The sequence below is a fragment of the Oncorhynchus gorbuscha genome, linkage group LG17 (genome assembly GCF_021184085.1).
Source record: "Oncorhynchus gorbuscha isolate QuinsamMale2020 ecotype Even-year linkage group LG17, OgorEven_v1.0, whole genome shotgun sequence".
Taxonomy (NCBI): Eukaryota; Metazoa; Chordata; class Actinopteri; order Salmoniformes; family Salmonidae; genus Oncorhynchus; species Oncorhynchus gorbuscha.
In genome coordinates, this window is record NC_060189.1 from 58,885,082 (window position 1) to 58,911,625 (window position 26,544).

Here is a 26,544-nt window from a genome sequence, read left to right on the forward strand (position 1 = left end):
TGTTAATTCACCTGTTTCCATTAAAGCTGTGTAAATGTGCATATACTGTGCCAAATCATATGTGAAGAATGCAACAAAGATGCAGAAGTGCTTAAAGTTCCCTCAGCGCACACAAGAAGCAACCTCTGACAAAAGTCCCTCTACTTCTATTTGAGGTTGAAATGATGAATCAGACACCTTATTGATAGCAACAGCTCATGGTCCTCCTGGAATCAGAAGTGTTTTTGACTCAATGGAGGAACGTAGTCAGATAAATGTTGATGAATGTCTTACTCAAGCTGTGTATGCAACTGCTTCACCACTGATGTTTACAGGCAATGTGTATTGGAAGAGATTTCTGAATGTTCTTCGCCCAGCATACACCCCTCCAACCAGACATGCTTTATCTACTCATTTTCTGGATGCAGAGTTCAACAGAGTTCAAGTGAAGGTCAAGCGAATTGTAGAGAAAGCGGACTGTATTGCAATCATCTCTGATGGGTGGTCGAATGTTCGTGGGCAAGGAATAATTAACTACGTCATCTCCACCCCTCAACCTGTACTCTACAAGAGCACAGACACAAGAGACAACCGACACAAACATATACATTGCAGATGAGCTGAAGGCAGTCCTCAATGACCTTGGACCACAGAAGGTATTTGCACTGGTGACAGACAATGCTGCGGACATGAAGGCTGCTTGGTCTAAAGTGGAGGAGTCCTACCCTCACATCTAGGCCACATCATGGCACTGAAAACAATGGATACACTCTACAAGAGAGCCAAGGAAATGGTTAGGTATGTGAAGCATTTCGCTACACTCGCATTAACATCTGCTAACCATGTGTATGTGACAAATAAAATTAGATTTGATTTGAAGTTATAGCAGCAATCTACCTCACCAAGCAAAGTGAGAAGAATAAGAGCACCACATTGAAGCTATCCAGCAATACCCGTTGGGGTGGTGTTGTCATCATGTTTGACAGTCTACTGGAGGGGAAGGAGTCTCTAAAAGAAATGGCTATATCACAGTCTGCCGATATGGACAGCCCCATCAAGAGGATCCTCCTGGATGATGTCTTTTGAGAGAGGGTGGTAAAGCAGCCTGAAACGCCAGAAACCTATAGCAGTAGCCATTGCACAATTGAGGGAGACCGTGCCATCCTGTCTGATGTTCTGATGCTTGCAGAAGTAAGAGAAGAAGTGTGTACTGCCCTGCCCACTTCACTGTTGCTCCAAGCAGAGGAAACTGCAGTTCTGAAATGCATCAAAATGTGTGAAGACTTCTGCCTGAAGCCCTTACACGCAGCAGCGTACATGTTGGACCCCAAGTATGTTGGCAAGAGCATCCTGTCTGGTGCAGAGATCAACAAAGTCTATGGTGTCATCACTACCATGTCTCGCCACCGATGTTTCCATGAAACAGAGAATGTTACAAACTCTAATGTCTCTCTGGAAGGCAACCCTTGATCTAATTTCGTCTACCTTGTTGTTAAGAGTCTGGACATTGGCGAGTAGTATACTCGGGAGTTGTGGGCGATGTGCACGTCTACGGATCCTGACCAGGAGGCCGCTCCGTCTGTCCCTTCTGCGGCGCCGTTGTTTTGGGTCAGCTTTTGGGACTTAGATCCATTGTTCTGGGTGGTGGTCCAAACAGAGGATCCGCTTCGGGAAAGTCATATTCCTGGTCGTAATGTTGATAAGTTGACGTATAGTTCTTCCCGGCTGTATGTAATAGTCATTGATGACTGCCTTCCTGGGGTAACAATGTACGAAATAATATATAAACTAAATAATGCATAGTTTCCTCGAAGCGAGGTGACCATCTCTGTCGGCGCCATCTTGAGTGACTTGTTTTCCTCTATTTGACTGTATCTGGCTTTCAGAGATTGGGAAGAATACATGGAATATCAGGTATCCTAGTATCGTGATACTGGTAGCGTGACAACGCTCCACTACCAGAAATATCCTAGTATTGGTAGAGTGGGATGGAGAGTGATACTAAAGAGGACATAGGGGAGATTCGTACTTACGTGACAGGCCGACAGCAGCTTTTAAATCCTATCCCTTTCCTTTCGGCATCTACTATTGTATATGACTGGTGTCATATCAAATAAAATGTTATTCATCATATGCTTCGTAAACAACAGGTGTAGACTAACAGTGAAATGCTTACTTAGTGTGCATTCAGAAGGAAGAGGGAATGGTGTGCATTCAGAAGGAAGAGGGAATGGTGTGCATTCAGAAGGAAGAGAGAACGGTGTGCATTCAGAAGGAAGAGGGAACGGTGTGCATTCAGTGTATTCCAACAGAGCCTTGACCTTCCGTTTCTATTTAGAGAAACACCTAATAATCTTGTGTATTGTTGTGTGAAAAGAGGCTGTTCATATTGACTTCATTGCGGTCATACCCATAAGTTTACACGTTGATTTGTACCCCAGTTTGTCATTTACAGTTGAGCAAATATAGAGAATCTTCATCACAGGTTTATACCTCCTCAAGAGGCTCTCTCAGCTTTCAACGATGTCTCTGTTTTTTAGTAGTGTTTTCTGTTTCATCCGAGTCACTGTAAAATAACTGAATGTGTTTGGCAAACTCCAACTGCACAATCTAACTTGTTTCGCTTTTGTTTGCTAAGCATATTACCACAAGAATGTGTTTTATTAAAAGTCTCAACAAAAACCGGAAATCATCCCAAATCCACATTATGCAGGTTTTATTGGACACATTAATGATTTTTGGCCAAAGTATACACAGTACTGTCATTATGGACTTCCTGAGTTGTTAAAAGCTTACTTTAGCCTGCTTTGTTTCATCCTTTTTTATGCCCAGATGTTTTATAGTCACGGCTAGAAGCTTACGTCAAATTGCTGTCTGAATTGTATATTTTTTGTGCATTTTTAGCTAACCCTAACCCTTTTCCTAATTCCCCTAACCTGCTAAGAAAAGTCAATTCTGACATGAACTGTCAGAATTGTATTCCATTTAGTCAAAACCATGTTTTAAGGTCCTGAGCGCTGAACCCTTTGTTGTCAGGTTTTGTAGATCACATTTAGTTTTTCCATGTATTGTGTGGATGGGGAGTTATAAAGGACTGAGTGCAGCTTTAAAGCTTTGTACTTGCATATGCATGTTATCACAACACATGGCGCTAGCGTTTCATTTAGAACATTCTTCTGGGCTATGTTTAACCAATCATGTTGTGGCTAAACCTTTAACTTAAAGGCACACTCCTTCGTCGGAAAAACAACAAAATACCAGCCTTGCTGGAAGAAAACAAATGGAGAACAAGCAGCAGACCGTAAAACAGATGTTTTGAAATCACATATTAAACATAGAAATCAATAAAATGCCAGGGCTGACCAATGTCATTTTGATCTACCGTTTCACACCTTTTCTTCTTCCTTCTTCCAGAACGACTTGTTGTTGTAACGGAACACCACGAAAGCAGTCTAAATGATTTCCAGAAACAGGTTCAAACTGTCAGGTAAGATTTCAAGTTGTTTTATTAGTTGCACTGGGTTGACCAACTGGCGGCCTGAATTTGGCCCGGCTGTTGTTTTATTTAGGGCCCTAAGTTTTCTTATATAAAAGGGAAGTGTTATTTTATTTAGCATTTTTATAGTTGGACATAAAAGACTAAAAACACCAGCAAATCAGCTCCAAGTGATTTTAATTTTGGAATCTGTTCTAGAGTATTCCCACACATTATAGAGAGATACTGTATATGTGATCGTATACAACTGCAAGCAAGGTTTGAAATGTCTGTTTTAGACAAATATTCTATCTGTTTAGGATACTTGCGGTCAATTTGCAGTCTACAAATGATTATTTTGTTATGCACTGTCCAACGAAATGCTTACTTGCAAGTTCCTTCTCGACAAAGCAACAACGATAAGAAATAGTATAATACCCGAAGGCATTATATCTACATAGTCAAATATTTACACAACATAAAGACTATATATAGATGTAGTACAATGATAATGTACTATGTTATGGAATGTTAAGAGGCTCCAGTTCTATTTCTCTGTCAGTAGAATGACCATGGTTTAACTGAACAAAGAAGAATAGCTTCATTACATCAGGACTAGACTATACACTCCCCTTGCCATCTACTGGCTGACAACGATAATAACACAAACCTCTTCCATCTAAAACACTTACAACCGAATGAACTCCTCAACTCTACAGACCCGGCAGGGGGAAATGACTACATATTTAGTACACACAATGACCTGTTGTAGCTTTGTTGGCTGGAAAACAAAGACCGACTCTGAGTACCATACATGACCCTTTTTCAAGCCAAACACCACAGGTCCTAAAGCTACGCCCAAGTTTTATAATGTGTATATAAGATTTCTCAGGCCTTGTCTGTCTGTTACAGCCCAGAGAGGGTTCTCCAGATAGCCTATGAGGCCTTGGAGGGACTAGAGTTTATGAACAAACATGGGATGGTTCACAGAGCCCTCAATGCACAGAATGTCCTCATGGATGGCAAGGTAGGTAACCTCCCTTCCCTATCATCTGGGGTCTAATGGAAAGGCATTTAACACCATTTGCCATTGTCATCTAGCCTGGTTAAACCTGCGCTCTCGTTTAAACAGGCTGATGGTCATCACGTTATTGATGCATTATTGATTTATCATAAGGCCATCAATACATTGAATATTGTCATATGTAACATTGTTTCATTGTAGGGCAAGGTGAAGCTGGCTAAGTTTGGGCTCTATTACATGACAGACCATGGGGCAGATGTGGACTTTCCTATTGGGTAAGTCCTGTTCACATCTAACCTCCCATATACAACGAATGTGTTGATAGATGTGAAAAGCTAATCAATTGTTACTGACATTAGATTAGGCAGTGAAAACACATTTTTTTCAACATTTGGTCATTTAGCAGATGCTCTAAGAGCAACATAGTAGTGAGTGCATGCATTTTCATACTTTTTTTTTCTCGTACTGGTGCCCCATGGGAATTGAACCAACAACCCTGGCCTGCAAGCGCCACGCTCTACCAATTAATCTATATTAATCTATTAATCTTAAAAGCAATACATGGTCCACTGTCATATAGAGATAACTATGATAAATTATGATATGATAATGGAAGATTGTGAACCTCGAACGTCTGGAACTTGCAGTACTGTGGATCTTCTGGTAATGGAGGTCATAGGTCCCTCTGTGAACACAACACAGTATTTAAATGCTGTTTGTGAAATAGAATGAGATGCATTACTATGACATGTATGTGTAATGGTCAATCTATTGTTTATCAAATCACATTTTGTCACATGCGCCGAACACAACAGGTGTTACAGTGAAAGGCTTACTTACAAGCCCTTAACCAACAATGCAGTTTTTAAGGAAAGCACTTAAAAATAAGAGATAACGTAATAATTAAAGTCACAAGAATTAGGTACTTTAATTGTCCCTAAATTTCTAAGCAAACAGCTGGAGGCAGGGCTTTCTCCTATAGAGCTCCATTTTTATGGAACGGTCTGCCTACCCATGTCAAGACGCAAAATGGTCTCAACCTTTAAGTCTTTACTGAAGACTCATCTCTTCAGTGGGTCATATGATTGAGTGTAGTCTGGCCCAGGAGTAGGAAGGTGAACGGAAAGGCTCTGGGGCAACTGAGAAGCCTCTTGGACTCTAGACTTGGTGCTCGGTACCCCTTGCCGTGCCAGCAGGGATTCTTCTATGACTAGGGTGGCTGGAGTCACTGACTTTTTGGAGCCTTCCTCTGACACCACCTGGTATAGAGGTCCTGGATGACAGGAAGCTTCACTGGTGGTGGCCTACTGGGCCCGCACTACCCTCTGTAGTACCTTGCGGTCAGAGGCCGAGGTTGCCATACCAGGCGGTCATGCAACGATCAGAATGTTGGTGGTGCAGCTGTAAAACATTTTGAGGATCTAAACATTTTAGTCTCCTGAGGGGGGTTTTGTCGTGCCCTCTTCCGACTGTCTTTGTGTGCTTGGACCATGTTAGTTTGTTGGTGATGGGGCCACAGGAACTGGTGATGTCTTTGGCTTGGACCATGTTAGTTTGTTGGTGATGTGGACCTGACCCTCCTGTCTCAGCCTCCAGTGCATGCTGCAGTAGTTTATGATAATGGGGGCATGGTCAGTTTGTTTCCTTTTCCTATAGTTCACAATCATCTCCTTTGTCTTGATCGCTTTGAGGGAGAGGTTGTTGTCCTGGCACCACATGCCCAGGTCTCTGATCCTCCCTATAGTCTGTCTCATCGTTGCCATCTGTGGTCAGGCAAACCACTGTTGTGTCATCAGCAAACTTAATGATGGTGTTGGAGTCCCCAGTGCCTGGCCGTGCAGTTTCAATGAGTGAACAGGGAGTACAGGAGGGGACTTTAGAACATTTGAACATCCCACGTGTTGAGGATCAGCGTGGCAGAGAAGAGGACTGGCCACCCCACATATGTTGTTACCTACCCTTACCACCTGGGACCTGAGCCCGTCAGGAAGTCCAGGATCCAGTTGCAGAGGGAGGTGTTTAGTCCCAGGGTCCTTAGCTTAGTGATGAGATTTGAGGGTACTATGGTGTTGAACGCTGAGCTGTAGTCAATGAATAGCATTCTCACATGTGTTCCTTTTGTCCAGGTGGGAAAGGAGGGTCCTTAGCTTACTGGGGCCAGCTGGTAGATCTGTTGGTGCGGTATGCAAATTGGGGTGGGTCTAATTGTTGATGTGAGCCATTACCAGCCATTATGATATCCAGGTTTTAGATATTAAAGTAATCCATTGTTTCTGTAATAAGTACTGTAATAACAGTCTTATCCAGGCAATGCAAAGTCTGGGTAGCCATTTGATTAGCTGTTCAGGTGTCTTATGGCTTGGGGGTAGAAGCTGTTTAGAAGCCTCTGTTGAATTGGTGATTGTGTGCGGTAGCAGAGAGAACATTCTATGACTAGGGTGGCTGGAGTGTCTGACAATTTTTAGAGCCTTCCTCTGACACCACCTGGTATAGAGGTCCTGGATGACAGGAAGCTTGGCCCCGGTGATGTACGCACTACTGGGCCGTACGCACTACTCTCTGTAGTACCTTGCGGTCAGAGGCCGAGCAGTTGCCATACCAGGCGGTCATGCAACGCATCAGAATGCTCTCGATGGTGCAGCTGTAAAACCTTTTGAGGATCTAATCATTTTAGTCTCCTGAGGGGGAATAGGTTTTGTCGTGCCCTCTTCACGACTGTCTTTGTGTGCTTGGACCATGTTAGTTTGTTGGTGATGTGGATGCCAAGGAACTTGAAGCTCTCAACCTGCTCCACTGCAGCCCCGTCGATGATAATGGGGGCATGCTCGGTCCTCCTTTTCCTATAGTTCACAATCATCTCCTTTGTCTTGATCGCTTTGAGGGAGAGGTTGTTGTCCTGGCACCACACGGCCAGGTCTCTGATCCTCCCTATAGTCTGTCTCATCGTTGTCGGTGGTCAGGCAAACCACTGTTGTGTCATCAGCAAACTTAATGATGGTGTTGGAGTCGTGCCTGGCCGTGCAGTAATGAGTGAACAGGGAGTACAGGAGGGGACTGAGCATGCACCCCACGTGTTGAGGATCAGCGTGGCAGATGTGTTGTTACCTACCCTTACCACCTGGGGGCGGCCCGTCAGGAAGTCCAGGATCCAGTTGCAGAGGGAGGTGTTTAGTCCCAGGGTCCTTAGCTTAGTGATGAGATTTGAGGGTACTATGGTGTTGAACGCTGAGCTGTAGTCAATGAATAGCATTCTCACATGTGTTCCTTTTGTCCAGGTGGGAAAGGGCAGTGTGGAGTGCAATCGAGATTGCATCATCTGTAGATCTGTTGGTGCGGTATGCAAATTGGGGTGGGTCTAGGGTTTCTGGGATAATGGTGTTGATGTGAGCCATTACCAGCCATTATGATATCCAGGTTTTAGATATTAAAGTAATCCATTGTTTCTGTAATAAGTACTGTAATAGAAGTCTTATCCATAACCCAAAGGCCCTCATGTTTTAGAAAGTCTTTGTGGGTAATAGCCTGTTGTTGAATGGGGGAATGATTGTGTGTGTGTGTGTTGTTCGCTGCCTCTGATGTCCTGTGTTATCTAGTCTCCAAGTAAAACATCTGGTTTGAAGATGAAATAAGCTTATCTGTCTAGTGTTTACGGAGATTCCTTGATATGAAGCAACGTACTGTACATGCATCACTTAAACAATGACTTCAACAAAACAGGAAGTACCTGGAATATTTAGGTAGATTAATCATCAAAGTATGTTCATTGTCAAATGTTATCTGTTGCAAACAGGTTTCATTGTATTTAATTGAAGACAACCGCAACGCTCTCAAGTTTACTATGTCTTGCAGGGTATTCAATTGACCTTTGACCCTCTCTCTGACTATCTCTGTCCACAGGTACCCATCCTATCTGGCTCCTGAGGTCATGGCCCAGGGCTCAGTCCACCCTAGTGACCCCTCCCAGGGGGAGAACCCTCTTCCCTCGGGGCCCAAGACAGACGTGTGGTCCCTGGGAGTCCTGCTCTTTGAACTGTGTGCAGTAAGCTCTCTTAAACCCCCATGTCTTGACCTAATGATTGATTATTTGATTGAGCTGTCAGTCAGAAGTCAGGACTGTCATTGACAGATGTTATGACAGTGTTATATAACCATTGATTTGAGGGTTCAAGTAAAGTGTGATATTGTGGTTAGGAGGTAGTCATTCTGTCCTCATGTACTATCAACCTTTTACTCACAGGGTAGAAGACTACTGCAGAACATTGAAATAAGCGAGAGATTGAAATTCATCATCACCTTGGGTAAGTGAACATGTTTCCATGTCCATCAGCTTGGTGAGCCACAGGTTGGTTATGATGGGGCTGTTCATTGGTTATGATGGGGCTGTTCATTGTTTATGATGGGGCTGTTCATTGGTTATGATGGGGCTGTTCATTGTTTATGATGGGGTTGTTCATTGTTTATGATGGGGTTATTCATTGTTTATGATGGGGTTGTTCATTGTTTATGATGGGGTTGTTCATTGTTTATGATGGGGTTGTTCATTGTTTATGATGGGGTTATTCATTGTTTATGATGGGGTTGTTCATTGTTTATGATGGGGTTGTTCATTGTTTATGATGGGGCTGTTCATTGGTTATGATGGGGTTATTCATTGGTTATGATGGGGCTGTTCATTGGTTATGATGGGGTTGTTTGTTATGATGGGGCATTGTTTATGATGGGGTTATTCATTGGTTATGATGGGGTTATTCATTGTTTATGATGGGGTTATTCATTGTTTATGATGGGGTTATTCATTGTTTATGATGGGGTTGTTCATTGTTTATGATGGGGTTGTTCATTGTTTATGATGGGGTTATTCATTGTTTATGATGGGGTTGTTCATTGTTTATGATGGGGTTGTTCATTGTTTATGATGGGGCTGTTCATTGGTTATGATGGGGTTGTTCATTGTTTATGATGGGGTTGTTCATTGTTTATGATGGGGTTGTTCATTGTTTATGATGGGGTTGTTCATTGTTTATGATGGGGTTGTTCATTGTTTATGATGGGGTTGTTCATTGTTTATGATGGGGTTATTCATTGTTTATGATGGGGTTCATTGTTCATTGTTTATGATGGGGTTGTTCATTGTTTATGGTGGGGTTGTTCATTGTTTATGACGGGGTTATTCATTGTTTATGATGGGGTTGTTCATTGTTTATGATGGGGTTATTCATTGTTTATGATGGGGTTGTTCATTGTTTATGATGGGGTTGTTCATTGGTTATGACATGGTGGTCTGTGTTTTGTTGTTCTCAGGTTGCATTGACGACATAGTCACAGTCCTTGCAGAGGAGCACGGATGCTTGGATGCGATTAGGGTGAGTTTGACATCAATCACAAGTCACTGTTTATTACACTGGTCCGCTAAAACCACTCTAAGAAAGGTTGATTGTCCTAGAATTCCTAGTTTGCCTAATGTGTAGATTGTCTAATGTGTAGATTACCACACATTAGACAATCTACACATTAGGCAAAGTCATGTTTTATGATGTAGATAAAAGACTACACCTTACTATATGCTGTATTGTTGTTCCAGAGACGATTGTGATTGTAAATGACGACACTTAATCAAATACCAAAACGGTGCCCTGTAACTTGTAACCGCTAGCTGTGTGTGTTTGTGCGCGCATCTGTTTGTGTGTATATGTGTGCTAATGAAATTCATATGTCCTCCATTTGCCAAAGTGTTTCCCTTGTAAAAAGGCTTTTAACCTTTCTCAGGCTATTTTATTTCTTTAGGATGCTGAAAAGCCATAAAAGCAGAGGGAGATTGGGGCTGTGGGTCTGGATTGTAGCATAACTAATGTGATTGTCAACGTTCTGTTACAGGAGCTGCCTGAGAACGTCCTGACATTATTAAGGAAATGCCTGACCTTCCTGCCCTCCAGAAGGTAACTCGACCAGAGATGTTTTATATCATGTTGTGTTGGCTATCATTTCCTGTTGGGAGGCCCATTCTCCAGGTACTTTTGTCATGCAGCTGTACTATCTGCAGGGTAATAACAGGGTAATAACAGGGAAAGTGATCAAAAACATGCCCCAATGAGAACATGGTACATTTAGAGAGAACATTTGAGAACACTTCACATAACATTTTTATCGTGAAATCTGAACCTTTGATGAAGTGCGTCGATATGTTTTTGATGCATGTTCAAAAAAGAGATTTCACTCTGTGCTTCCATCCAGGCCCACCCCTGCAGAGCTGCTGGTTGACCCAGTGTTTGAGGGCGTGTCGTGTCTCTACGCCCCGTTCCAGCAGCCCGTCGGGCTGTTCTCCTCGTCCTTGCGCTGTGCCCACCTGGAGCTACCAGAGGACATCAGCCAGCTCTGCAAAGGTCAGAGTGCACACATGCATGCCCTGACGTGGCCACACACACGCATGGACACACATGGACACACACACGCAAACACACACTTACGGACGCACATACATTATAAAAAAATAGTTGTTTACCATTGTAGACCTGGCTCTATGGATAAAGGATACATCTCAGACGACCACATTATCCCATGTAGAGGACCCCATGTATCATCCTTGATGCTTAGTGTGGGATTTAATGGAACCCAGGAATCCCTGGAAAACAGTGGCAATTGTTATCGATTTGGATTAAGCTGCATACAATGACATGAATTGAAATGTGGCTGATTTTGAATGTATTAGACAGTTAAATGAATCTATCAATCATGTCCCAGATGATGATGAGGAGTACCTGGGGGAGAGGGCCATAGATGAGGAGTACCTGGGGGAGAGGGCCATAGATGAGGTGTACCACCTGTGGTGTTTGGCAGGAGGAGACCTGGAGAAGGAACTGACCAACAAGGAGATCATCCAGTCCAAGCCTCCTGTCTGCACCCTGCCCAAGTACTGTACAACACACCCTTTCTACCTAGTGGACTGTTTCAGATAATGTTGTTATACATAGCATGTCTTTCTACCGGACTGTTTCAGATAATGTTGTTATACATAGCATGTCTTTCTACTGTCATAGATAATGTAGTCATGTACAGCAGGCCTTTCTACCGGACTGTTTCAGATAATGTAGTTATGTATAGCAGGCCTTTCTACTGTCTCAGATAATGTAGTTATATACAGCATCTCTTTCTACCGGGCTGTCTCAGATAATGTAGTTATGTACAGCAGGTCTTTCTACTGAACTGTCTCAGATAATGTAGTTATATACAGCATGTCTTTCTACCGGACTGTTTCAGATAATGTAGTTATGTACAACATGTCTTTCTACCGGACTGTCTCAGATAATGTAGTTATGTACAGCAGGCCTTTCTACTGTCTCAGATAATGTAATTATATACAACATGCCTTTCCACTGTACTGTCTCCAATAGTTATTAACTGTTTTAATCATAGAGCAAAGCACAAAGTTAGAATAATGTTTTCATCTGAACTAGTTAACTAGATTATATTTAAGTAGATCCAAGCTATTATATAGTTTCTCATCCGGATGAATAAATGTTGAATTCAATGTGTGTGTTAGTTTCCTGCTGGAGGATGGCGAGTCGTTTGGCCAAGGCAGGGACAGGAGTTTCCTCCTGGATGACACCACCGTCACACTGTCTCTGTGCCAGCTGAAGAACGTGAGGACACCACTGTGACTAATAGAACACCACACAACAGGTCTCTACTTGGACTGTAATGACTAGTGTTCTACCAACACCACACAACAGGTCTCTACTTGGACTGTAGTGACCAGTGTTCTACCAACACCACACAACAGGCCTCTACTTGGACTGTAATGACCAGTGTTCTACCAACACCACACAACAGGTCTCTACTTGGACTGTAATGACCAGTGTTCTACCAACACCACACAACAGGTCATTACTTGGACTGTAATGACCAGTGTTCTACCAACACCACACAACAGGTCATTACTTGGACTGTAATGACCAGTGTTCTACCAACACCACACAACAGGTCTCTACTTGGACTGTAATGACCAGTGTTCTACCAACACCACACAACAGGTCTCTACTTGGACTGTAATGACCAGTGTTCTACCAACACCACACAACAGGTCCCTACTTGGACTGTAATGACTAGTGTTCTACCAACACCACACAACAGGTCATTACTTGGACTGTAATGACCAGTGTTCTACCAACACCACACAACAGGTCATTACTTGGACTGTAATGACTAGTGTTCTACCAACACCACACAGCAGTTTATTTTCTCCACATGGTTGAATCTGAAATGAACCAGAACATTTGTGTTGAATTAAAATCTGTCTTCTCTCTTTCAGAGACTGAAAGATGTGGCAGGAGAGGCATATTACCCTTTATTGGAAGATGAGTAAGAATCCCCTCATCTTTTACTCATCACTTGTCACGTATTGACTTAGTAGGGATGCGAGAGCTGAGGACAGATAGAATATAATTTTATGGCTTGTTCTTTTCAATGACTGATGGAGATGAGTAATGATCCCTTCTTGCTTTTTTGTTCCCTTGTATCTCTTTGTCTCGCTCTCTTGCTCTCGCTCGCTCGCTCTCTTGCTCTCTCTTCCTCGCTCTCTTGCTCTCTCTTCCTCGCTCTCTTGCTCTCGCTCGCTCTCTTTCTCTCTCTCTTCCTCGCTCTCTTTCTCTCTCTTCCTCGCTCTCTTGCTCTCGCTCGCTCTCTTGCTCTCTCTTCCTCGCTCTCGCTCGCTCTCTTGCTCTCTCTTCCTCGCCCTCGCTCGCTCTCTTGCTCTCTCTTCCTCGCTCGCTCTCTTGCTCTCTCTTCCTCGCTCTCTTGCTCTCTCTTCCTCGCTCTCTTGCTCTTCCTCGCTCTCTTGCTCTCTCTTCCTCGCTCTCTTGCTCTTCCTCGCTCTCTTGCTCTTCCTTCCTCGCTCTCTTGCTCTCTCTTCCTCGCTCTCTTGCTCTCTCTTCCTCGCTCTCTTGCTCTCTCTTGCTCTCTCTTCCTCGCTCTCTTGCTCTCTCTTCCTCGCTCTCTTGCTCTCTCTTCCTCGCTCTCTTGCTCTCGCTCGCTCTCTTGCTCTCTCTCGCTCTCTTGCTCTCTCTTCCTCGCTCTCTTGCTCTCTCTTCCTCGCTCTCTTGCTCTCGCTCGCTCTCTTGCTCTCTCTCGCTCTCTTGCTCTCTCTTCCTCGCTCTCTTGCTCTCTCTTCCTCGCTCTCTTGCTCTCTTCTCTCTTGCTCTCTCTCGCTCGCTCTCTTCTCTCTCTCTCTTGCTCTCGCTCGCTCTCTTGCTCTCTCTTCCTCGCTCTCTTTCTCTCTCTTCCTCGCTCTCTTTCTCTCTCTTCCTCGCTCTCTTGCTCTCTCTTCCTCGCTCTCTTTCTCTCTCTTCCTCGCTCTCTTTCTCTCTCTTCCTCGCTCTCTTGCTCTCGCTCGCTCTCTTTCTCTCTCTTCCTCGCTCTCTTGCTCTCGCTCGCTCTCTTGCTCTCTCTTCCTCGCTCTCTCTCTCGCTCTCTTGCTCTCGCTCTTGCTCTCGCTCTCTCTTGCTCTCGCTCGCTCTCTTGCTCTCGCTCGCTCTCTTGCTCTCTCTTCTCTTGCTCTCGCTCTCTTCTTGCTCTCGCTCGCTCTCTTTCTCTCTCTTCCTCGCTCTCTTTCTCTCTCTTCCTCGCTCTCTTGCTCTCTCTCGCTCTCTTGCTCTCTCTTCCTCGCTCTCTTTCTCTCTCTTCCTCGCTCTCTTTCTCTCTCTTCCTCGCTCTCTTTCTCTCTCTTCCTCGCTCTCTTGCTCTCGCTCGCTCTCTCTCTCTTCTCTCTTCTCTCTCTTCTCGCTCGCTCTCTTGCTCTCGCTCGCTCTCTTGCTCTCGCTCGCTCTCTTTCTCGCTCTCTTGCTCTCGCTCTCTTGCTCTCTCTCGCTCTCTTGCTCTCGCTCGCTCTCTTTCTCTCTCTTCCTCGCTCTCTTGCTCTCGCTCGCTCTCTTGCTCTCGCTCGCTCTCTTGCTCTTTCTCGCTCTCTCTGCTCTCTTGCTCTTTTCCTCTCTCTCGCTCGCTCGCTTGCGCTCTCTCGCTCTCTTTTTCTCGCGCTCTCTCTCGCTGTCTGTGTCTCTCTGTGTGTCTTTCTGTCTCTGTCTCTCCAGACAGTCTAGTCTGTCCCAGTCCAACAGCAGCAATGAGCTGTCTTGCACCGTCACGCTGCCACTCATCATCAGGGAGAGGGACACAGAGTACCAACTCATCCGCATCATCCTCTTCGACAGGCTCCTCAAGGTCTGAGCTCTAACACACACACACACACACACACACACACACACACACACACACACACACACACACACACACACACACACACACACACACACACACACACACACACACACACACACACACACACACACACACACACACACACACACCATTGTCTCACAACCAGTACAAATGCAATCACTCTGCCTCCGCAGTTTAAGATCCCCCAGTTCCCAATGATTCCAGGAATAGAAAGACGAGGAGTACCCAAAGTCACATTGACCCTGTCCTGAGCTCACACTCTTTTACTCATCTTTGTGTTCCTGTCTGGTGATTTATTAAAGTCTTCTATTGGTGTGTCCAGGCCTTGGTGTCTATCTTGATTATATCGGGTGTTGAATTGAAGTGGAGCTATGTGTTATATCAACCAGATTAGTAAAACATAGTGTCTTCTCAATGACTTATCTGGATAAATAATTACAATAGAATCGAATCTTCTGATTAGAAAATGATCTAGTTGTGCTGTTTGTCCCACAGGCTTACCCTTACAAGAAGAACCTGGTGTGGAAGGAGGCGAGGGTGGACATTCCTCCTCTCATACGTGGACTGGCCTGGGCTGCTCTCCTGGGAGTCGAGGTAGGACAAACTGATAACCATAGAGAGAAATACATTGTTTTGTTTGTAGAGATAAATAGAGCTGGTAACCATAGAGAGGAATACATTGTTTTGTTTGTAGAGATAAATTAAGCTGATAACCATAGAGAGGAATACATTGTTTTGTTTGTAGAGATAAATTAAGCTGATAACCATAGAGGAATACATTGTTTTGTTTGTAGAGATACATTAAGCTGATAACCATAGAGAGGAATACATTGTTTTGTTTGTAGAGATAAATTAAGCTGATAACCATAGAGAGGAATACATTGTTTTGTTTGTAGAGATAAATTAAGCTGATAACCATAGAGAGGAATACATTGTTTTGTTTGTAGAGATAAATTAAGCTGATAACCATAGAGAGGAATACATTGTTTTGTTTGTAGAGATAAATTAAGCTGATAACCATAGAGAGGAATACATTGTTTTGTTTGTAGAGATAAATTAAGCTGATAACCATAGAGATTATGAACTTGATTTACTGCTGATTTTCATTTAATACTGTGCCATGCAATGATAATGAGAAGATATTTTGGTTGATTAGATTCCTTTTTCTCTCCAGGGGGACATTCAAGCCAAATATGACAGCATTGACAAGGATACTCCTATACCCACTGACAGACAGGTACCTGCTCTTCTGATTGTGGACTGGTTATCAGTTGATGGGCAAATGTTATTATTTTTGGCACTTTTATAATTTCATATTGAACAGATATATATCCATCACATGCCTTGGTTCACACACTTCTAATGTGTGTGTTTTCCTCCCAGATTGAGGTGGACATCCCTCGCTGTCACCAGTATGACGAGCTACTGTCCTCGCCACAGGGCCACAGGAAGTTCAGGCGTGTGCTCAAGGCCTGGGTGGTGTCTCACCCTGACCTGGTCTACTGGCAGGGTGAGTCTGTCTCTCTGCTGTCACACATTGACTCACATCTGTGCTGTGTTGTGGTCAATAGACCACTAGGTGGCAGTCAAGTCATACATTTTCAATCTAGCCAATTCAATTCCAGTGGTGATGTGGTTTACAGTTGTACCCTGTGTTTTGTTCAGGTTTGGATTCACTTTGTGCACCATTTCTCTGGCTGAATTTCAACAATGAAGGTAAGGGTATTTGAAACCTTCTTAAAACAGGGAGTTGTTGTTGATTTGCAGAGGTGCAATGTGTATCGCTGATACTCCTCCCTTCTCTCTTCACCTCATCCTCCCCTTTGTTGTCTGCAGCCCTGGCGTACGCTTGCATGTCGGCCTTCATCCCCAAATACCTGTACAACTTCTTCCTGAAGGACAACTCTCACGTTATCCAAGGTGAGTCCCTCCATGGACAGTGACACTTGAATAACAAGCAGCCTCCATCATCCCAGTAAAACAATCTTTAATCTACGTAAACATGTCAGTGTTCAATGTGTGCCACTAGTAGGTATATTTATGAAAGTGCACCAATGAGTTGTCTAATAACACCCTTTTTTGTGTGATATTGACAATCTACTACAGTCTCTCTGCCTTATTGCTCAAAGGAAAACTCCACCCAAACTATCTTTTGTTACATTAGTCCATTGTTGATATATTCCCACAATGTGATCTGGGACAACAAACACACCACTGGAACTCAATGTGGAGTGTTGTTTATTTTCCCACCACAGTCTCATCTAATCTCACCAATGTTGGTCTGTCTTGGATTTTAGTGTACTTTTGTTTTGGAATAAAAATAATGAAGCTCAATTACGTTTTTTTGTGTAGAGACCATACACGACACAAACATCTCTTTATAGTCCTGATACAAAATATCGACAGACAATGCCCAATCTGATGTCACAATAGCTTCTGGATCTTGTTCAATATGGCACAACGTAGATAAATGTTTTGCAACAGACACCCATGAGTAGCGTTCCTCAGATAGGACCACCACTGCTTTCTCGCTAGATTTGAACTCTCCCTCTGTGCTGGTTTCAGAATACCTCACCGTCTTCACCCAGATGATCTCCTTCCACGACCCGGAGCTCAGCAACCACCTCAATGAGATCGGATTCATACCTGACGTAAGCACTGAAATGCGGTCTGGGCTGCGTCGTCCTAATGTAAAAACTGACTGGAGAACAGTGGCGAAGGATCATAAAACTGACATGAGGGGGCTGATCTTCATTTAACTGATAAGGGAACAGTTGTAGTGGATGAGCTGAAAAGTGTTTATACACAGATGTCCTACAGCAGAACTATAGGGGGGGGGAGAAGTTAACTGGAGGGGCCCTACTGTACATCTGACAGCAGAACTGTAGGGGGGGAAGTACTTAACTGGAGGGGCCCTACTGTACATCTGACAGCAGAACTGTGGTGAAGGGTACTTGTTAGAAAATGTTTCTTTCCTTCTGTGAGTTTTTAGATCGTGAAAGGTGAGGGACAATGGGGAGGATGGAGGAGAAGTCTGGAATCTGGCCCAGTCCCAGACTCCCTGGTCAGGGATAAATAATCACTACTGTCACATCCTTCTAATAGAGTCCTGCTTGTCATTGAGAGTTTTTGTTCGTTGGCCCCTCTCAGTTTTGGGCCAAGGCCAATTTCCCTCCACTCAGTACATTTGTGATAATTTATACTGGGTCTAATGACAGCCTGGCCTGCTCTAGGGTCTAATGACAGTCTGGCCTTGCCATAAGGTCGTCGAACACCCGGCCCTCCATCCCCCGTTCCAGAACACTCACTCTCTTCACACCGTAGCAAGGTTAAAGGCTCTATAGGTGCTAATCAAGGCATTATCTTGCTGATGAATGTGTCGCCCCAGGGACCTCTTCCAGAGAACGGCTGAGTCTATCAAACAGGGGCCATGGTTTTATGGTGCCCTGTTTTTAAAGATGGATGGAAGTTTTTGATGACTGGTGTAACTCCGCTCCTGTAGGAAACACTGACTTTGTTTCAAGTTCAAATGTATTTAACCAGCTGGGTCAGTTTAGAACCATTTCTCATTTACAATGACAACCTGAAACCATGAAACCACAGACCATATAGCAGTGAAACCATGGTGATTAGAAGATGTGGCGGTCCCTGTCTGAAAACACTTATTGCGGGGAGAAAATAAGGACAATTCGATGTTTCACTGGTTTTCCTGTGGGTGTTTTACAGGTTCCTTTACAGGAAGATAAAGGATGTGGCACATTAAAACAATTAAAGAACCAACTTTTGTTTTGTCCACATCTACATGGTGATTTCAACAAAAGCATTTGTTATTCTGCTACAAAGCATTACGTTGAGCATCTTTCTTATAATGGTTGTTCCTTTGTCGTCAAGCAACGAGGCTGGTGGACATGATCTTCCGTGCCGCCTCTTCAGAGGTTAACTGAGTGCCTGGTTGTCTAATGATGTCATCTCCACACGTGTGAACCTCTGTTTTATTTGTATTTAAGTTCCCTTTCAAAGGCGGAGGATTGAAACGTTATTTTCCCAGTCTGGTCGGGGATAATGATATTTGAACTCAGTGTGTTGATACAGCTTTTAATGTTTGAAGTCTTATCCAAACCATAAATAATCAACTTCTGAAGTTCGGAGGGTGTAGAGAGATGGAGGGATTTCATGAGTGTTGTTCTATCAAAGTAATAAATCCGTACAGAGGCTATAAAAAGCCCAAATGTTAGGCTACCCAGTAACCACAACATGAACCCTCTGTTTGATTTCCCCTGTATACGTGTCAAAGTAGTGTGCTGTGGTGGTTATACAATAACATACCTTGTTATATAATACTACATTGTCAAATACACGTAAGTCCCCAGCCCAGTGTACTGTAGCTGTCTCCTCCTGTAATGCTTCAAGCCATAGGACCACCACTGCAATGATGCACATAGGTTAGACTCCCCGGCCCGCGTCTTCAATTTAGGCTGTTTTCAATTTGGCCTCCCTTCCCTGGCTGCCATTCACACCTTTCTACCACAACTAATCCCATGAGGCCTAGCCAGGGCTCTGTGGAGGAGACTGATGAAATTGAGTCCGAGGCTCTGAGTAACTCATTACCCTTGGGTATGGAGGGGGTCTGCCAGCTCCAGGAAGGCAGCCTACCAGCCCCGCTTAGTGTTTTCCTCACCTATTCAATTAACCAGCTGAAATCAATTCCATTGCAATATCTCCCCCCCACAAAAAAAAAAACCTAACCCTGGAACATGTGGTTGTTTGTCTGTGGAGGGTGTGTGTGTGAGAGGAGGGAAGGATAGAGAGGGGGAAAGGGAGAGAGGGAGAGGGAGATTTCATTGTTAGCCATTTCTAACTGACTTCAAGTACTCAGCAGTTTGTCCTTAATGCCACCTCTCACACACACACACACACACACACAGGCTATGCAAACTTAGCAGACATCAGATCAGACAAAGTTTGTGTGGCTGAATTACAAAATGTCTGCTGAAAAAGTTAAATCGACGTAATGGTTTAGTGGATTTTGTATGGCATTGATTTGATGTGTTTTGGGTTGGAATGTGTATAGCTAGGAATGTTCCTTAAAGAATACTACTGTAATGCATAGAACAGAGTAGAAATGCATGCCTTTATTTATTTCATTGACTAGATCCTCTCTCTTTCACCTTGCAGCTCTATGCCATTCCGTGGTTCCTCACCATGTTCACACGTAAGTTGACCTTTATTATTATGAATGTGCTCGTGTGCGTATTCTATAGGCCTTGGCACGGTGTGGGGTCAGCAGCATTTGGAACTCGTAACAGAGCAGTTTGGAAAGGTCAAAGCCTCCAGTACGGTAAGGATTAGTTGCTTTTGACAGCAGTGTGACCTTTATAACCAACCCTATTAGATAATGTCTCTAGTCTACTGAGTTTACATTATACCACAGAAACTGCTGCCATGAAGGCTATTCTATTCTAATCTACTCGAATCTTTTCTACTCTTCTAGTCTACTCTATTATAATGCTCTACGTTCTATGCCGGTCTATTACTTCCGTGGTAATATCTTCCTATAAAATGTATATGGCCACGTAAAGAGTGGACGTCATTCATGCGGCCACGTAAAGACTGGACATTGTTTTGGTCTACTGGCTGAATACCATTTGGAATTCAGCCAACAAGACAATCACATGATTGTGGCTAGTTATTAACTGAAGTGGCCTCTGAAAGTATTATTTTCCTACTCAGGATGTACAGTTCTGTATCATGCAGTAGGTGAACAGAGGGTGGCAGCGTTATGCTTGATCCTATTGTCGCCAAGGAATAGCAGACTGAAACAGTACTGTTAGGACATGAATAGTAGTATTATAATATCTATTTCATATTACTTTAATCTGAGTTGGAGTTTGATAAGAAGATCCAGTGTTTTTCCTATTTGATTTTGGGACATAAAAATACACTATCAGTAATCTGAGCAGATAGCAGACACTTGGGCAGGGGCCAGAAAGACATGCACAGTTTATTAGGTCCACCCATCTCGTACAGGGTCGGATCCCCCCTTTTCCTCCAGGCTGAATTCTTCAGGGCATTCTACAAGGGCATTCTACAAGGATCAATGAGTTGTGCGTTCCGAGATGCCGTTCTGCACACCACTGCTGTACTGCGCTGTTATTTGTCTGTTGGTGGCCCACCTGTTACCTTGTAAGATTATTGCCATTTCTCCTTCGACCTCTCTCATCAATGAGCTGTTCTCGTCCACAGGACTACCTCTGACTGGATGTTTTTTGTTTGTCGCTCCGTTCTCTGTAAATTCTAGACACTGTTGTGCGTGAAAAGCCCAGGAGGGTGACTATTTCTGAGATACAGGATCCGGCTCACCTAGCACCGTTGATCATACTACGCTCAAAGTCTAACGTTCACTCGAACAGTAACTGAATGCCTTGATGCCTGTCTGCCTGCTTTATAGCAGACCATGGCCACGTGACTCACTGACTTTAGGAGCGATCCATTTTGGTGAATGTGGTGGTGTACCTAATAAACTGAATCTAAGTGTACAGTGCATTCGGAAAGTATTCAAACCACCTGACTTTTTCCACATTTTGTTATGTTATAGCCTAAATGGAAATACCTTATTTGCATAAGTATTCAGACCCTTTGCTATAAGACTTGCAATTGAGCTTTGGTGCATCCTGTTTCCATTGATCATCCTTGAGATGTTTCTACAACTTGATTGGAGTCCACTTGTGGTAAATTCAATTGATTGGGCATGATTTGGAAAGGCACACACCTGTCTATATAAGGTCCCACAGTTGACAGTGTATGTCAGAGAAAAAACAAAGGCATGAGGTCGAAGGAATTGTTGGTAGAGCTCCGAGATAGGATTGTGTCAAGGCACAGATCTGGGGAAGGGTACCAGTATTGAAGGTCCTCACGAACACAGTGGCCTCTATCTTTCTTAAATGGAAGCATTTTGGAACAACCAAAGACTGTTCCTAGAGCTGGCCACCTGGCCAAACTGAACAATTAGGGGAGAAGGGCCTTGGTCACTCTGACAGTGCTTCAGAGTTCCTCTGTGGAGATGGGAGAACCTTCCAGAAGGACAACCATCTCTGCATCATTCCACGAATCAGGCCTTTATGGTAGAGTGGCTAGACGGATGCCACTCCTCCAGTAAAAGGCATATGACAGACCGCTTTAAGTTTGCCAAAAAGCACCTAAAAGACTCAGACCATGAGAAACAAGATTCTCTGGTCTGATGAAACCAAGATTGAACTCTTTGACCTGAATGCCAAGCGTCACGTCTGGATGAAACCTGGCATCATCGCTACGGTGAAGAATGGTGGTAGTGGCGGCGGCATGCTGTGGGGATGTTTTTCAGCGGCCGGGACTGAGAGACTAATCAGGATCGAGGGAAAGATGAACGTAGCAAAGTACAGAGAGATCCTTGATGACAACCTGCTCCAGAGCGCTCAGGATCTCAGACTGAGACGACCCTAAGCACACAGCCAAGACAACGCAGGAGTGGCTTCGGGACAAGTCTCTGACAAGCCTGTACTTGAGCCAGATCGAACATCTTTGGAGAGACCTGAAAATAGCTGTGCAGCGACGCTCCCCATCCAACCAGACAGAGCTTGAGAGGATCTGCAGAGAAGAATGTGAGAAACTCCCCAAGTACAGGTTTACCAAGCTTATAGCGTCATACCCAAGAAGACTCAAGGCTGTTATCGCTGCCAAAACAGCTTCAAAAAAGTACTGAATAAAGGGTCTGAATACTTTTGTAAATATAATATTTACATTTTTTTTTATACATTTGCAAAAATGCAATGGGGATATTGTCTAGATTTGATGAGGGGGGAAAACAGTTTAGTCCATTTTAGATTAAGGTACAGCCTTCACAAAATGTGTAAAAGGTGAAGGGGTCTGAATACTTCCCGAATGCACTGAATGTTTTACATTCATTGTAAATCTTACAATACACACACGCACTTAAGAATTCTAAGAGACACACACACACACACACACTTGAGAATTCTAAGAGATAAACACACACACACACACACACTTGAGAATTCTCAAGCATGCACACCCACGTACACATGGCTCCCAGGGGCTCTGAGTGTGAGGCCTGCCCTCCATCCTTCCCAAACCAGAGTGAGTCCTTCGCCCCTCTCCTCCATCCTATTTCCTGACTGCTAATGCACCCAGCCGAGCAGAGTGTCGGAGGTCCATCTCCCTGCCTCCACACACACACTCTGCCCGTCACTCACACCCACCGGCTGCTCAGTGGACTGTTAATGTGCTGAAGAGTCTCAGCTTAACTCCCAGTCCTACCACTTCTCTCCCGGTCCTCTTCACCGGTCCTCTTCACCGGTCCTCTTCACCGGTCCTCTTCACCGGTCCTCTCCACCGGTCCTCTCCATCCAGTCCTCTCACTTCTCTCCCGGTCCTCTCCATCCAGTCCTCCCACTTCTCTCCTGGTCCTCTCCATCCAGTTCTCCCACTTCTCTCCCGGTCCTCTATCCAGTCCTCTCACTTCTCTCCCGGTCCTCTCCATCCAGTCCTCCCACTTCTCTCCCGGTCCTCTCCATCCAGTCCTCTCACTTCTCTCCCGGTCCTCTCCATCCAGTCCTACCTCTCACACATACATTTTGCCTAGTATCCACTTCTAGGTATTGGTTACAGTAGGTTTCCCATTCCACACAGGTCAATGGTGAACAGCTCTGTGATGTCCTGCAGTATTAGTGTGACAAACCGCTATGTGATGTCCTGCACTATTAGTGCAGTATTAGTGTGTCCATCAGTCCATGTATGGGCCTTCTTGGAAACTATTGGACAGCCAGACACTCGGTCCCCCTTCAGCCCATATCGTATACAGCCTTATGAAATGTAAAGTGCTTAGAGTTTGAGGGAACCTGAAAAAGCACATTTATAGCTGCAATGTTTTTACTTTTTTTTTTACTGCTACTAAGGTTGTACTTGCAATTACTATTTGTTAAATTAACCTTGTAATGCACTTTTCTGTCTCTGGTTAAGAGCATCTGCCAAATGGCTGAATTATAAATTATTATCTTCTCCCTGGGTACCCTCTTAATTATCTGTATATTCTTCTACCTTTTCTCATCTTTCTAATCCCTCGCCCTCCCTCCCCATCTCCTCGCCCTCCCTCCTCCTCGCCCTCCCTCCGCCTCTCCTCCCTCGCTCTCCCTTCTGCTTCTGCATGTCTTTAATGGACTAGGTTGGTGTATTGTAAAAGCACTTTGACAACTGGTGATGTAGAAAAGGCTTTATAAATACATTTGCTTGATTGATGGATCTCTTCCTCTACAGACGTCTTCCCCCTTCACAAGATCTTCCACCTGTGGGACACCCTGCTCCTGGGGAACAGCTCCTTCCCCTTCTGCATCGGCGTGGCCATCCTGCAGCAGCTCCGAGACCGCCTGCTGGCCAACGGCTTTAACGAGTGCATCCTCCTGTTCTCCGACCTGCCAGGTAAGAGAGGGGGAGGGAGGGGGAGCGGGAGAGAGTGAGGGGGCAAGGACCAGTGGTGATATCCCTAGGACCATGCCTCACGACTACCTGGCATGATGACTCCTTGCTGTCCCCAGTCCACCTGGCTGTGCTGCTGCTCCTGTTTCAACTGTTCTGCCTGCGGCTATGGAATCCTGACCTGTTCACCGGACGTGCTACCTGTCCCAGACCTATTATTTGACCATGCTGGTCATTTATGAACATTTGAACATCTTGGCCATGTTCTGTTATAATCTCCACCCGGCACAGCCAGAAGAGGACTGGCCACCTCTCATAGCCTGGTTCCTCTCTATGTTTCTTCCTAGGTTTTGGCCTTTCCTGCATTGCTTGCTGTTTGGGGTTTTAGGCTGGGTTTCTGTACAGCTCTTTGAGATATCAGCTGATGTACGAAGGGCTATATAAATACATTTGATTTGATAGGAAATCAATCCCTTTTTTAGTGTGCATCCTCAATGGCTCCCTATTCCCTATAGAGTGCACTACTTTTGACTGGAGACCTTTTTATAATGCACTGCTTTTGATTGCAGGGAATCCAATCCCTATTTCGTGCAAAGTAGTCCACAATTTTGGACACACTGTCCCTCCACTCCCCTGTTGTTTGATTCATGTGTAGTGAACAGGGCCAGTTCTGTACCTCCTGGGTTGTAGATATAGTTGCCTTGATTGATGTGTAGTGAACAGGGCCAGTGCTGTACCTCCTGGGTGTGTAGATATAGTTGCCTTTATTGATGTGTAGTGAACAGGGCCAGTGCTGTACCTCCTGGGTGTGTAGATATAGTTGTCTTTATTGATGTGTAGTGAACAGGGCCAGTGCTGTACCTCCTGGGTGTGTAGATATAGCTGTCTTTATTGATGTGTAGTGAACAGGGCCAATGCTGTACCTCCTGGGTGTGTAGATATAGCTGTCTTTATTGATGTGTAGTGAACAGGGCCAGTGCTGTACCTCCTGGGTGTGTAGATATAGTTGTCTTTATTGATGTGTAGTGAACAGGGCCAGTGCTGTACCTCCTGGGTGTGTAGATATAGTTGTCTTTATTGATGTGTAGTGAACAGGGCCAGTGCTGTACCTCCTGGGTGTGTAGATATAGCTGTCTTTATTGATGTGTAGTGAACAGGGCCAGTGCTGTACCTCCTGGGTGTGTAGATATAGTTGTCTTTATTGATGTGTAGTGAACAGGGCCAGTGCTGTACCTCCTGGGTGTGTAGATATAGTTGTCTTTATTGATGTGTTGAATGCTAGATGTCCTGTTGGTCCTCCAGGAGGGCTGATGTGACTTCCTGTTAGTGAGGTGGCACCATCTTACAGGAACCACTTAATGAGCCCGCTTGAAACGGACCGCTTTTTTAAATATTCAAACAACCCTTCAAAAGCCCTCCAAAAATAAGAAGTGCGCCGTACGCACTCAGACACTGCAGGTTGGGGAACGATGACACTTTTTAAGATGAGTATTTTCTTTCTGAACTATTTGAGTACCGCTCTCCTTCCTTGCATCTGGGTCTCTGACTGTGCCTTGCTTTCCTTTTAATGATGTCGTGGCTCCCCAAAGGGCTAATGTGTGTGACTGATGTCTTCCAGCCTAGTGAATGATATCCCTGTAGGGAGATGCTGTGAGGTCCTCTGCTGAGAGACATTCACGCCTTTGTGTTTGATAAGCGTGTCACGCTGTGCTCGGCAGCTGTCGGAAGACTCGCCCGCTGAGAGGGACATTTGGGAACGCGTAGACTGCTGGCCGCAGGATAACCACGTGGCGTCCAGCGCTCCAAATCTTCCTTCCCTCTGGTGTCGGAGAGGACATGACTCGTCATCCTGACGGATCTCTGTCGAGGCACGGGGGTTTCGTCCATTTGGGCTCGGCATCATTTATAGTGATGGGACGATGATTGAGGCAAGTGTCAGGGTATTACCTGGAGCCTTCAGAGATGCCTTGTGGCGTTAATTCTGTCTATTCTACAATGGCAGGATTACTCCCCAAGACAGACAGATGGGGGGGGGGAATAAATACATGTTGCCATGGTAGTAGAGGCTAGGTAACCAAGCTGTCTCGAGCATGCCACTAGAGCACTGAAGCTTAACACCCAAAGGTAGAGTTGTGTGTTGTGAAACGCTGTCCTGGTGTGAAGTAAGTTTGTAGTCTAGCTGTGAAAAGAAAGGAAAATAACCTGAGAGGGAAAAAAACGTCAAACTTACCAAATGAGTGACAGGATTTGATCTTCCTTGTTTGGTCTTGTATCCATTACAGTAGATCAGTGTCCTCGGTTCAACCCCCAGCCCTGATTTATGACACATTTCAAGTGGCTGTGGATTTCAGCTTATGGGTCCTCATTTGGC

General features: G+C 44.5%; 1 protein-coding gene across 2 annotated transcripts in view; it reads left to right on the forward strand.

Moving 5' to 3' along the window:
- tbck (TBC1 domain containing kinase) overlaps positions 1–26,544 on the forward strand; it is a 60,952-nt gene that overhangs the window by 2,756 nt on the left and 31,652 nt on the right. Inside the window, exons 3-23 of one of the 2 annotated variants that reach the window (XM_046307635.1) lie at positions 3,394–3,466; positions 4,367–4,481; positions 4,680–4,753; positions 8,376–8,517; positions 8,716–8,776; positions 9,780–9,841; positions 10,353–10,414; positions 10,710–10,858; positions 11,217–11,222; positions 11,253–11,385; positions 12,016–12,115; positions 12,784–12,833; positions 14,558–14,687; positions 15,201–15,299; positions 15,880–15,942; positions 16,089–16,215; positions 16,371–16,421; positions 16,542–16,625; positions 17,271–17,356; positions 19,881–19,917; positions 24,015–24,176. In XM_046307635.1, the coding sequence (XP_046163591.1) occupies positions 3,394–3,466; positions 4,367–4,481; positions 4,680–4,753; positions 8,376–8,517; positions 8,716–8,776; positions 9,780–9,841; positions 10,353–10,414; positions 10,710–10,858; positions 11,217–11,222; positions 11,253–11,385; positions 12,016–12,115; positions 12,784–12,833; positions 14,558–14,687; positions 15,201–15,299; positions 15,880–15,942; positions 16,089–16,215; positions 16,371–16,421; positions 16,542–16,625; positions 17,271–17,356; positions 19,881–19,917; positions 24,015–24,176 (1,866 nt within the window). Of the gene's footprint in view, positions 1–3,393; positions 3,467–4,366; positions 4,482–4,679; positions 4,754–8,375; positions 8,518–8,715; positions 8,777–9,779; positions 9,842–10,352; positions 10,415–10,709; positions 10,859–11,216; positions 11,386–12,015; positions 12,116–12,783; positions 12,834–14,557; positions 14,688–15,200; positions 15,300–15,879; positions 15,943–16,088; positions 16,216–16,370; positions 16,422–16,541; positions 16,626–17,270; positions 17,357–19,880; positions 19,918–24,014; positions 24,177–26,544 lie in introns of both variants that reach the window. The other variant, XM_046307634.1, reaches the window with a different exon arrangement.